Raw genomic sequence first — 12,637 nt, 5'->3', positions numbered from 1 at the left:
CAAGTCACTCATATTAGTTTCTGTAGGATATTACCATTTTCAAGAATTCATTTTGCTTAGGTCTTGGCACCTGTCTCTACAATTTGTCCTTAACTGAGATTATTTCTGTGCTTATTTCTGTGCACACACTGCAGTTTCCTCTTTCAGTGTTCTATCTCTGTTTATATCTTATGAATTTGTTTTTACATCTTCCCTTCACAGTGTACCAAGTTGAACAACACACTTTTCTATACCTGAATAATGCTTCATGACTTTTTTTTTTTCCCCCTTTTTTGAGTGTCAGCTCTCTGGTTCCATTTCTGTCTACAGTGGATCCATCCTTTTTCTCTGTGTTCCATCAGTGCTAGAAGTGTTTTGTGTCCTTAATAAATTCTCTGTTCTACAGTATTTTCTCAATGATGCCTTGAGATTCCTCTTCTTTGACTGCCTCTTCATGCGGTTCACCAAGTAGCACTGTCTTATCCATGTTGCTAAGGATCAGGAGGTTCAGGTTCTGAACCCACAGGTTCAGAACAAATACATCTCTCCATCACTGGTTACTTTTGAGATCACTAGCACTTCCAGCTGGCCCTGTATGTATACCAAAGCTTCAAAACAGTATACAGAAACAGAATCATAGAACCAACAAGGTTGGAAAAGACCTCAAAGATCATCAAGTCCAACCTGTCACCCAACACCTCATGACTACTAGACCATGGCACCAAGTGCCACGTCCAATCCCCTCTTGAACACCTCCAGGGATGGGGACTCCACCACCTCCCCTGGCACCCCTTTCCAACACCTAACAACTCTCTCTGTGAAGAACTTTCTCTTTTCCTCGAGCCTAAACTTCCCCTGGCACAGCCTGAGACTGTGTCCTCTTGTTCTGGTGCTGGTTGCCTGGGAAAAGAGACCAACCCCCTCCTGGCTACAACCACCCTTCAGGTAGTTGTAGACAGCAATAAAGTCTCCCCTGAGCCTCCTCTTCTCCAGGCTAAACAATCCCAGCTCCCTCAGCCTCTCCTCACAGGGCTTGCGCTCCAAACCCCTCACCAGCTTTGTTGCCCTTCTCTGGACACGTTCAAGAGTCTCAATGTCCTTCTTAAATTGAGGGGCCCAGAACTGGACACAGTACTCAAGGTGTGGCCTAACCAATGCTGAGCACAGGGGCACAATGACTTCCCTGCTCCTGCTTTGACTGCCTCTTCATGCAGTTCTGGTTTTCATACATCTACTTAGCAGTTTGAACATTGCCTGCAGGCCAAGATGCTTAGCAGATTTTCAACAGTATCAACAAACAAATAATGTTTTAATTCATTCTGCAAGGAAAAATGACAGAGGAGGGTCTGACAGTAGGAAACTGGAGCTAGAACATAAATAAACATTTCAAAGGGGAAAAGAATTAAAGGGGTTATTTTATTCATTAAGTTAATTCATGCTCCCTAGGAGAAGAACCCATTTTCAGAACCTCTATGGGAACAACAACAACAAAAAAAGCTTTCTAAAATCTGGCTATTTTCTTTGCGTCATAGTTTTTCATTCTATATATATATTTCTGGTTCAGAGTGCAGGAAAGGTGATTTTTTTACCGTCCCTGATGCCCATGGCATGATTACAAATTTTCCTAGCGGCTTTTGTTTGCTCCACAACTAACACACTTGAACCAGTCTTTCAAACTCATCCAGATTCAGCAACAGATTTGAAAAGATCAGCACATTTACTTATCCTACATCTTCTCAGCCTAGAGCACTATCAACTGACTCTCCCTTTCATATGTGAAATTGTTCTAATTAGTTCACCTGAATCAAAATTAAATGAGAAATATGGCCTATGATGTAAGTTTCCTTGTATTATTGTTATTGAGATACATCCGCTTTCTGAATTTTAGGTCTTTAAGCCTGTAGTAGATGTGATGAAATCTCTAAGAGCTATTGAGGAATGAGGTAAGTCAGTGAAAATGGCCACTGATAAGACAGTTTGGTATCTCTGGTTTTGTTTGATTTGGACTGACCAGGGACTCATTCAGCCATGACTAGAGATGATGTTGTTTGTGGGGTTTTTTTTGTGAGTTTTGTTTTCTACATAAAGACCAAGTGAGTAAGGAACCCTCCACACTGAGTATTGTGTAAAGAGGTACCTTGCAAACTCTCAGCTTTTGCTACAAAAATTTTATTTAGGAGATATCAAACACTTAAACAAGCAAATCAGGACTGAAAGGCATTATAAAAACGCAAGATCCTTGGCCAGACTCAGAAAGAATTCATGATCCACTCCCCAGTTATTATGAGGTTTCAGGCCCCAAAGAAGGAAGTTCTGACAATCAGGCTGAAAAAGGAAAATGAAATTCCTCCACCTAGAGTGATCTAATTTTCCCTCACCTATAACAAGAACTGCCACAAGTACAGAGGTTGAGATGGAAGTAAACAAGATTTTTAATCTAAATCTTGTCAGGGACAAAGTGAAAATGGAAATTCACAGTTCATCCAGGTAAACATGAGGCTCATTGCATGAGAAATGTACTGGAATAAGATTTACCTTTTTTTATAAAAAGAAAATCTTTCTATTATTGTGAAGTGTAGAAATAGCAATCATTGTAGCAAGTACAGTGATAGAAAAGAATGCTCTCTATCAGGGAGACAGATATTTCTTTCAAACAAACAACAGCAAGGTAGCATACTGTTTGATCATGTAATTCCTTAACAGCATCCACAGATCCTCAATACTTTTTAATTTCATAAAGCCTAGTTCATTACCAGCAGCTAGTACAGGGTGGAGTTCATTAGAAACAAAGGAAAGAACACAGAGTACACTTTTCAGAAGATTCTTCAAGTTTGAAACCCTATGTAAGCTATGGAGAAGAACAACAATATTTCTCATTCACTCTTTGGTCAAACAGTTAATGGAGATAAGTTACCTGAAGGTTCAAATGGCCAAATAGTCAGAGAACAGGGTACATCTAACTAAACTAAGAAATGATAGAATTTATTTATACTTTATATCTCTTCCTCTGTTTTTATAATACACTGTGGCCGTTTGACGCTGTGCCTTTAAGAAAGGGGCACACTGGCTAAATGTTTATAAAATATTTTGGTATTCTAAACGAATTTCATTGGTAGAATTGTGGGAGGAGGGATTGGACCCAGGGGAGTTGGGAACTTTCTCTCAGTCTTCCTTCCTTCGCTGTCCCTTTTGGCTGGATCTGCTTCTGGGCTTCTTGCCAAGAGATAAGTACTAACTCACTCCCTGTAACAGGCCTGTCCGCTTCTTTCCCTGTCCTGTTAACCATCCACATCTCTTTTCTGCCTCTTTTGGGGGAGAAGGGAGGTAGGGGGGTGAAGGGAGCACAGGGGGAAGCCCCCTCTGTGGGGGGGTCTGGTTTCTGGTTGAGTTCATTTGCTGTATATTCCTGTATATATTGTAAAATACCTGTATTTGTTGTGTTACATAGAATCTGTCTCCTTGTAAAATATAATCTCATTTCTCCGACTGGGTTTAGCCGTGGTCTCTTTCTCGGTGGGGGAGGGAAAACAGAGCCTTTCCTTTCAAACCACCACATACACTGTCCAAAGGCGCATCATCTTATTAATTATTGATACTTCCCAGTTAATGCACAGCCTTTGAGCAAAAGATCTGAAAATTAATGTTTCACACATTTGCATCAGTAGAGGTATTGAATCTTGCTTCTTGAAGAAAAGGGTTCTCTAGCCAGGCTTCAGTATAAACTTCATTCTTTCTCGTATTATGGAGCTGACTGACAGAATTTATAAGCAAATGAATCCCAAGTGTTGGTGAAATGGAATAATACTATCATTGTTTTTTTAAAAAGTATACTTGTGTTGGGTGCCAATGGGGAAATCAGTATTAAAAATAAAACCAACAAAATCCCCACAACTTACAGACTCAAAAAGCTTCTATTAATTCACAGGAGGCAAGATGTTTTCAAAAACTGCAGCCAACACACCTCAGTGATATGTTACAGGTTTGTACCCATGAGGATGGGCAAAGTACAGGGAGATAGAGTAGGCTATATAGGGGGGGAAATAATGGGAAGAAAAACAGCTAGAGTAAATCCAAGCAAGATACAAAGATACAAAAATATAAACAAATGACCAAGTGGAAAAGTGACAAAGAGATGTTGCGTGAAAAACAAGTCAGCCTCGCACCAGCTGATACAGGTGTCTCACAGCACAAAAGACAAAGTCCTGCCTCTGAGTAAGCCTATGATCTAATGGGCATGAAAGAAAAAACACAACTATGTGACAGCAGGATGACAATGGATATGAAGTCCAAAGGGGATGACACAATTTGGTTTTTAAATATATTTTGAACTTTGTTTTTATTTTTCTTGTGTATATAGATGCATTGTATGTGTGAGCACACACCCCTAGAAAACACATCGATGTATTTTTGGAAATAAATAAAAATGAGAGGAAGTGGTTTACACAGTATCACAGTATAATTAAGGTTGGAAGAGACCCCAAGGATCATCAAGTCCAACCTGTCCCAACAGACCCCACAACTAGACCATGGCACCAAGTGCCACGTCCAATCTCCCCTTGAACACCTCCAGGGACGGCGACTCCACCACCTCCCTGGGCAGCCCATTCCAATGACGAACGACTTGCTCAGTGAAGAACTTTTTCCTCACCTCGAGTCTAAACCTCCCCTGGCACAGCTTGAGACTGTGTCCCCTTGTTCTGGTGCTGGTTGCCTGGGAGAAGAGACCAACCCCCTCCTGTCTACAACCACCTTTCAGGTAGTTGTAGAGGGCAATGAGGTCACCCCTGATCCTTCTCTTCTCCAGGCTAAACAATCCCAGCTCCCTCAGCCTCTCCTCATAGGGCTGTGCTCAAGGCCTCTCCCCAGCCTTGTTGCCCTTGTCTGGACACGTTCAAGTGTTTCAATGTCCTTCTTAAACTGAGGGGCCCAGAACTGGACACAGGAAAAGGAAAAAATATATATATATAGTTGCTACTACCCCTTCAACACTTACTAATGACTTTTGAGGCATAAACAAGAGGTAAAATTGGCATCACATGAGCTAACAGACTTATTTTCCACACAAAGTAGTCTCATATAGTAACCTCTAAGGGTTTTGTGACAAAAAAACTACTACAAGCACACCTGCCAGCCTACCATGTATTTCTTGTAGATATTTGGAGAGCAGCACCTAATGTTCACTGCGAATACCGTGGTCTGTCAGCCAGCATAAATCATATATTCAGCACTGCTCTGTGGTTATCATTATCCAGGTCTAGCCCAAGAGATTAATATTTTCTTCACTGTGGCAGTTTGGGCTGGGTGCCCTCTGCTGTGTTTACTTCCTGTGTCCAGAAGTCTGGACACAGGAAATTAGGTATTTCATACCATAATTCTCTGCACCACTGTAAGATCTAGCGTGGGGTCTGGCTCTTCCTCTTTCTTCCTCCTCTGTCACCCGGTAACTGGGGGACATGTATCCCGGCCTTGGGCCAGGCTAGGCCCAAGGCCGGGGGGATGGGCAGTCTCAGAGCTGGCCAGCCGAGAATAGCCTATCAGTGGAGTGGGAGGGGTGGGGGAAGAAGGAGCCCTGGGGATCTTGGGTGTACCCTCAAGTGGGGATGGGATGTTTTTGGGGTCTGCTTTGGAATTTCTCTTGTCACTGCGCTTCTGTCTCTCTGCAAACATTCACCGCTTTCCATTTAAACTTTCCATCACTTTTGCAATCCGTTTGTCTGAGTTGTTATTTCTGCCCGTGGTGGGGAGGGGGTCTGCCTCAACCCAGCACATTCACAATGTAACAAAGTGGAACACAACCATATCAGTTTGCTTCTGTACATATGCACACCAGCAACAATAGTGAGATAACATTCAGAATTGCTTGTGCCTTTTCCAAACCTCATTTAGAAATACACTTTCTCCTTGACCCTTCTGCTTTAATTACCTTGAAAAATAAGCACAGCTTTGCTGGATCACTCATATTTTTCCCTAGCTCAGTGACCTCAGGTGAGGAATAGAACATCCAGTTCACAACACACAGGACACGAACCCCAGGTTTGTCAAGAAATGGGAGCGCTGTATTCTGATAACTATTTGAGTGAAAGCACCCTGATGCGATAGGGAAAATGTAAGATATAGGAACACCTGTTTCTGCTCAAATTCCAGTCTTACCAGTACGTTTCTGAAATAAATAAAAGGAATAACTGGTTGCAGAATTAATTTGTGCAATGGAGCAGCTATGGTTCAAACCCGCAATCTGTGGAAATAGAGGAAATCCTTAAGCTGTGACAGTTGACTAAAACTTGAACTTAAAGACACCCTCATTTGATAGACTGGGTCATGGCAGATTTGGTGCTGTTCAACAGTGCACATATATGGAAACTTTTGACAACAGTTTCAAGGAGGACAAAAACATTGATGTGAACAGGATATTGATGGCAGTGTAAAGATGAAATTTTCACTGGTACTACTAAATATTGGCTTGATTTCCTCTCTCACATTTTTATTACAAATGGCCCTCAAGCACCGTCCTTTTTTTCCTCCTCTACCATACTGGTTATTGTATTTTATTGTGCCTTTATTGGTGACATTGAGAATGCTAACAATCAAATCTTTTAAAAATGGACTCTCCCTGCTCAAAGCCATGGAAGTACCCAGTTAGACAGGAAAAAAACTGCATTTCAAAAATTAATCCTGTCACATCTTTTCAAAACAAGACACCTCCCAGAAGTTTGTGAAATATATCTATAGGTGAATCATTTTTTCACACTGACAAGGTGGGTAATTTATTTGAAAAAGTTGTTGTTTATTTACTAACTGAATGTTCATCCCACAAAGACTTTTCACATTCAGGTCTGCATTCACCCTCTATTAATCATGTTTATTTTAGGTTATTCTATTGCTTGTTCCTTTGAGCAATTGCTTGGCAATCTGTGGCCTTTATTCACTAAGAAGCAAAACTGCATGGAAAATTTGTAAAGGAATCTGCATCTCCACTGAAAAATATATACAGATCTGCAATTCCATACACATAGCTAGGCTAAGCCATTTAGGAAACATAATCATGAATCATCTGGTTTTCTGCTTTTGAGGGAGTTCACTGCATAGTATCATAGTCCAAATATACACCACGGTTTCAGGTCTGGGGTGAAGTTTCTGTAGTCAAGTGCATGTCATAACCACGGTCCGAGCTATTTACTAGTCCTTCATCCCACATGGTCTGCAACCCACTTCCACACTCTTGGCTTCATGCAGAGTCTGGACCAAAAGGCTGTGCCAAAAGGCACATCAGACAGGTGTCATTCAGCCTAATTTTGCATAGGGAGCACCACTGTGGCCTGCCTCAAAGGACAAGTCTAAGTGCAGCCCAGGCTCTGAGGACACTTAGTATAAGACAGTGAATACTCACCCAATTGAAGAGTTCATCAATGAAACTTCAGTTTAGTTTTAGAGGGTTTTTTTTCAATGAAAAAAGGATACAGAAGCTTTCCAGAGGTGATACAGCCAACATTTGCCAGGATGTACTTTGATCTGGATAAATGCCAAACAAAATCTAGGGCAACAAAAAAACCCAAAACATTCGTTAATAACACAAAAACTGGAAAATACCTTCTAAGCCTATCTCAAGGAAGAGTCATTCAAACTGTACATTACATTGGAAGAATATTTTCAGGTATGTTTCTACCACAGCTGAAAAGCTGGCCTAGAATACTTTAACAAGGTCAAGTAATACTCTCTTAAAACAAACTTGTAAGATGAAGGATCTACCCAGAAAGCACACCTACATCTGAGGAAATACTGTCATCTATTTTGTCTCTGATACAGAAATGCTGTTAGCCAAAATAAAGGTCCTCACAGCAGCTAAAAGATAAACTCCAAATTTCTGAACTGCTTCTTAAGTCTTGCAGACTAATATTTTGCCAATTGTGAAAATTTGGGTAGAGAAGGGAGCATTCTGGCAGCCCCATTTGGGAGATGCCTACCTCCCTACGTTCTTCTGCCTTTCACATCTTATAGTACTGGCATTGCTGGTACACCCTTCCCAGCACAGCTTTCCCTATTAATGTTCCTCGGGTATTATCCAGTATCTAAAGACTCAACCTAAATTCAACATGCAGCCATGAATGACATACAAATTTGAGTTTAAGCTGCCTTCCCTGCTAAAGCTCAACTGCTTAGCCTATCACATTGTCCATGGTGCTGGCTAGTGCACCCAGCAGTGGTCTGATTAGATATGAAGCCCTCCACAGTATTTTCTTTTTTTGCCATCTCAACCCCATCCTTCAGGTATTGTTTTGTTAACTAAGGCTAAATGTCTGCCACAGCCCATTTTAAACTAATTCTAAAGAAATGGGAGGCACATGAGTACTGTAAATTCAATACTTACAGAGCAGACAACTACAAAGACAAAAAGGCCTGAAACTTTTAGGAATTTTAGACAGCATCTGAAACATAAGAAACATATATTTGCTATATGGGTAGTGTAAAACAAATATTTTCTGTTCTATGAATACTTCTGACATTTCAGAAACATTACAGAAAACACTTATGGGTAATAGTATACTACATCAGGGTATGCACACCACAACTCACTCAGCAGGGTCTTGGAAAACCTCAGTGACTACAAAAGCTCCTTCCCTAAGTCTGCTGCCAGCTGGATCTCATTGCGCAGGAAGGAGGTTTTACCCCTTGGGAAAGACAGTGAAGGCTGCAGCATGAGCTAGTGATGGGACCTGAAGCCACCTTGCCAGTGCTGCTCTTAGTCCCCAACAGACAAAGACCCTCATCAGCTTGCCCAGGTCTCTCCCAGAGAGGCAGAAAGCTCAACTTGTTGCATAAAGAGATGGTGTCAGTCAGGAATTACTTCATCAAAACCAGACTTCTAATATACATCCTGAAAGGAAAAGATGGTTTGAAGACAAAAATAATAATAAATCTTTAATAATCTCCTGGGTTTAATAGTGTATCTTTGAACCCAATATATAGATCACGAGCATCTCTACATAAACCAACCAGCAAAAGTAGGTATTTTTTCCAAAGTAGATCTGTACCCTTTGAAGGAATGTCCGTTTCTGGAGATGTGATGCCATCAAATTTTTGAAGTGTCAGAGCTTACTGCTGAGGGGGTTAAGCAAGAATAGCTCTAAATTAAAATGTGTATGTTGAAATGTATGCTCTCAACTACGAAATCTTAATATTTAGAACCTCTAAATTACTGCTTTTTAAAGTCTTACCATAAAAGGCAACTCTTAACTTATTTTCTGGCTGCCCATAAGAATGTTGCACAGATGTCTTAATTTACAGAACTCTTTTTGGTGATTTGCCCTTATTACATCTTCTCATTAACTGAAGGCATTGCTATTCTTATCCTATTTTTTTAAAAAGTAAACATTCAAACATTACTTTTCAGACAGAATGACAAATGTAAGGCTTGATTTAAGCCCACTGACATGCAAGAAGAAAAACATTTCAAGTTACCAGAATATAATTAAATTGAGAAGAAAACAGTGCAATAAATAATTGCATTGACATGCTATAGAACAAAACATTAAAGCAGACTAGTCTGAAGAGAGTCAGAAATAATTTTAATCACAGAGAAAATAAGTCTCTAAGTCAAGGTCATTGACCAAAAGCAACAGAAGTGACTGGAGACCTATTTTTTTTTTTTTAAATATTTTCTGCAGATCTCTTGTTTTATAGATTCTCCAAATGGGCAGGGAAAAAAAAAAAAAAAAGCAGAAGCTAGTGAAAACATGTTGCCACAGAGAAGATCGTATAAAGGGACTACATTATCCTAGGAAATACAAGTGGTAACAACCTTAATAAAACTTTACACAATATAAAAATCTAGAGAAAGAAGAAAAAGAGGGGAAGGAAGCCAGTAAGATGGTTTCTTTCACAAATGCCAGGTAGCCTTGCTCTGCTGAAAAACAAGGTGTTAGAGAAGGGAAAGAACATAATAAGGCTTGAAAAGAGAGGAATGACAACAAAAGTAATTATCAGCACCTCATAACTGGCAACTTCTTATGATATTGTGTGATTATGTAAATATACATAGAATACATAGAATACATAGAATAAACCAGGTTGGAAGAGACCTTCAAGATCATCACATCCAACCCATCAACCAATCCAACACCACCCAAACAACTAACCCATGGCACCAAGCACCCCATCAAGTCTTCTCCTGAAAACCTCCAGTGACGGCGACTCCACCACCTCCCCAGGCAGCCCAGTGCCAGCTTAGTAATGCATCCTCTGTTGTGTTTGTCTATTCTCTCCCTATCTACATTACAGTTCTATTCTGGTGGTTCTGAGAATTTATTATGTTACGACTTACTAAACCCCAGTCCAGACTGGTTTAGTTACAACACACTTGATATTTTCTGGTTTGTACTTTTAAATTATAATTTATAACATTAATAACAACAACAATAATACAGATTATTATTGTGGGAGTTTTAGGCTATGTCTTTACAATTGTCCACAGATCTTGAACAGAAAGTGGTAAAATGTTAACAAATCACTATTGAGTGTAGAAAGGAAAATAATGATAGTTCTAAACAATCCCACTGGAGAGTTATCTCCCATAAGATTTAGTTCGCAAAACCATTTCTCTCTTCTCTTGCTTCTTTGCTCTAGGAGAGATACTATCTCACTTTTGCTTGACCTTGGTTCCATTGTTTAGCCTAAGTTCTAACACCTCTCTGCTTCTTTCTCTTGTCCCTTTTGTGTACAGGGGGAGTAAGGTGTGGCAGGGAAGCAGAAGCTATTAACTTCCCCTGGTCTTTGACCAGGGGGGTCCTTGTGCTGTTCATTAGTTGTAAGTACCTGTAAATATTGTTAAAACTGTATATTTTCTACATATTCATTGCATTTCATTGCAGATTGTAGTTTTGCTTGTAAATACAGCATTCATTTGCTTCCAACTGAGCTGGTCTGGCAAATTCAATGTTGGGGGCAATTTTGAACCCACCACATTAATGAAAAAAAGAAATAGCAATAATTTGATTTTAAGACAAAAAGAGACATCAGAACCCATCAATTAAGCCTTTATAAATCCATAACCACTTGTCTGTAAGTAACAGAAACTCATCTAAAGGAGCTAGCAAGATAGAATGAAAAAGCTTTTGGAAATGGTTGTTTATTAAATCTATAATTCAGAAGACTCTGTTTTCAGTCTGTTTTCATTTTGTATTAGAGAAGCAGCACTTTTAACATCTTACAGTAGAGAATTGACCAGTAGTTGATTCATCTGTGGTTTGCAGTCTGTCTTCATAGTACTAATCTGGCACAGCAATGCTAGTACAAACCCTGTGTCAGATCCTGCACTGATACAGGCTTCCAGCACAATCCTACCTGACTTCACTTACAAAGGCATGAAGTACAACTATGAAAGATTTCACCCTCTGTTTTAAACCAAATGATTTTTAGCCTGATCCACACATGACATGGGGCAATTTAGCTCCATTTATTTATCTCAGCTGTTATGCTGATTTACAATAGGCAAGAGAGCTGGTTCCATATGTACAGCCAGCACTATAGTAATGAAAATACTCTGCTGGAAGCTCTGCCAGAAAACTGCACTACCCTCCAGGTTATAAACTGGAAACAATGAATTCTATGCTCCTGCTTGATGCTTTTGTTTCATCAAATATCAGGGAAAGCTATGGCAAGCATGAAGAAAAACACCTGCCGAACTTCTTCACATCTGCTCATGTTGCTCTAATTTCAGCCATTGAAATTCTCCTGCTCCATTTGCTCAGCAGCAGTGCAGGAGAGCAGCACTCCACACAACACTATATACATGATGAAAGGAGGAAAACAGTTGTCCAATGTTCAGCTAAAACATCACACAGATTGGGAAAAGATACACAGATTGGGAAAAGATACACAGATATCTCAGAAAGGGTCTACAGATTAACACAGAGATGCAGACATGCATTGCTGGGCTCCATGCTAAGATGGGAGCTATTTGCAGAGGATGAACCAAGCTAGTAAAATGTGTTGAAACTCTGGAAGGGTCAAGGAGAATTAGCACTCAGGATTTGCTAGCTAAATCCCTGGCAAAAATATCCTGAGAGTGTTTGAACTTGAGCTCTTATCACATTTGTATCTATTAATACATTAACAGATTCAATTTCCTCAATGCTAAATGAGGTATGTGGTGGTTTTAGGCTGTGCCTTTAAAATTTTATTACAGACTTCAAGCAGAAAAGTAGAAAAATATAAATAAATCACTATTTGGTGTAAAAAGGAAAAGAAAAGATCATTCTAAACAAATTCATTGGATAAATATCTAGAGTAAGATAGGCTGTAACATAACAATTCTCTCTTCTCTTCTGATATCTGCTGGTTTTGCTTTGCTTGGGAGAGATTAACTTCCTTTGGCTGGCCTTGACTGAGCTGTTTAGTTAAGTCTTACCCCTGCTTTTTATCTGCTCCTTTTCTCTCCTGGCATGGGGGGGTTGGGGGATGGAGGGAGGGAGGGTTGTGCAGTGGAACAGCTTACCCAGTCTCTGACCAGGGGGATTTTTGTGTTGTTTGCTAATTGTAAATATGTGTATAATACTGTAAATAGTGTATATTTTGTACAGATTCATTGCCTTCTGTTGTAAAGTGTAGTTCTTGCTTGTAAATCCAGCTTCATTTGCTTCTAACTGAGTTGGTCTGGCAAAGT

At 39.9% G+C, this 12,637-nt stretch overlaps 1 protein-coding gene across 1 annotated transcript in view; it reads right to left on the bottom strand.

Moving 5' to 3' along the window:
• Window positions 1–12,637, bottom strand: part of OCA2 (OCA2 melanosomal transmembrane protein) — a 219,560-nt gene that overhangs the window by 148,399 nt on the left and 58,524 nt on the right. Inside the window, exons 5-6 of the mRNA XM_054164621.1 lie at window positions 8,345–8,402; window positions 7,438–7,510 (exon numbers count right to left, since the gene is read on the bottom strand). Of these exons, the coding sequence (XP_054020596.1) occupies window positions 7,438–7,510; window positions 8,345–8,402 (131 nt within the window). The remainder of the gene's footprint in view (window positions 1–7,437; window positions 7,511–8,344; window positions 8,403–12,637) is intronic.

Source organism: Dryobates pubescens, chromosome 10, assembly GCF_014839835.1.
Source record: "Dryobates pubescens isolate bDryPub1 chromosome 10, bDryPub1.pri, whole genome shotgun sequence".
In the NCBI taxonomy this organism is placed as follows: domain Eukaryota; kingdom Metazoa; phylum Chordata; class Aves; order Piciformes; family Picidae; genus Dryobates; species Dryobates pubescens.
Note: the sequence above shows the minus strand (reverse complement) of the source record. Positions and strands in the feature narration are given on the sequence as shown.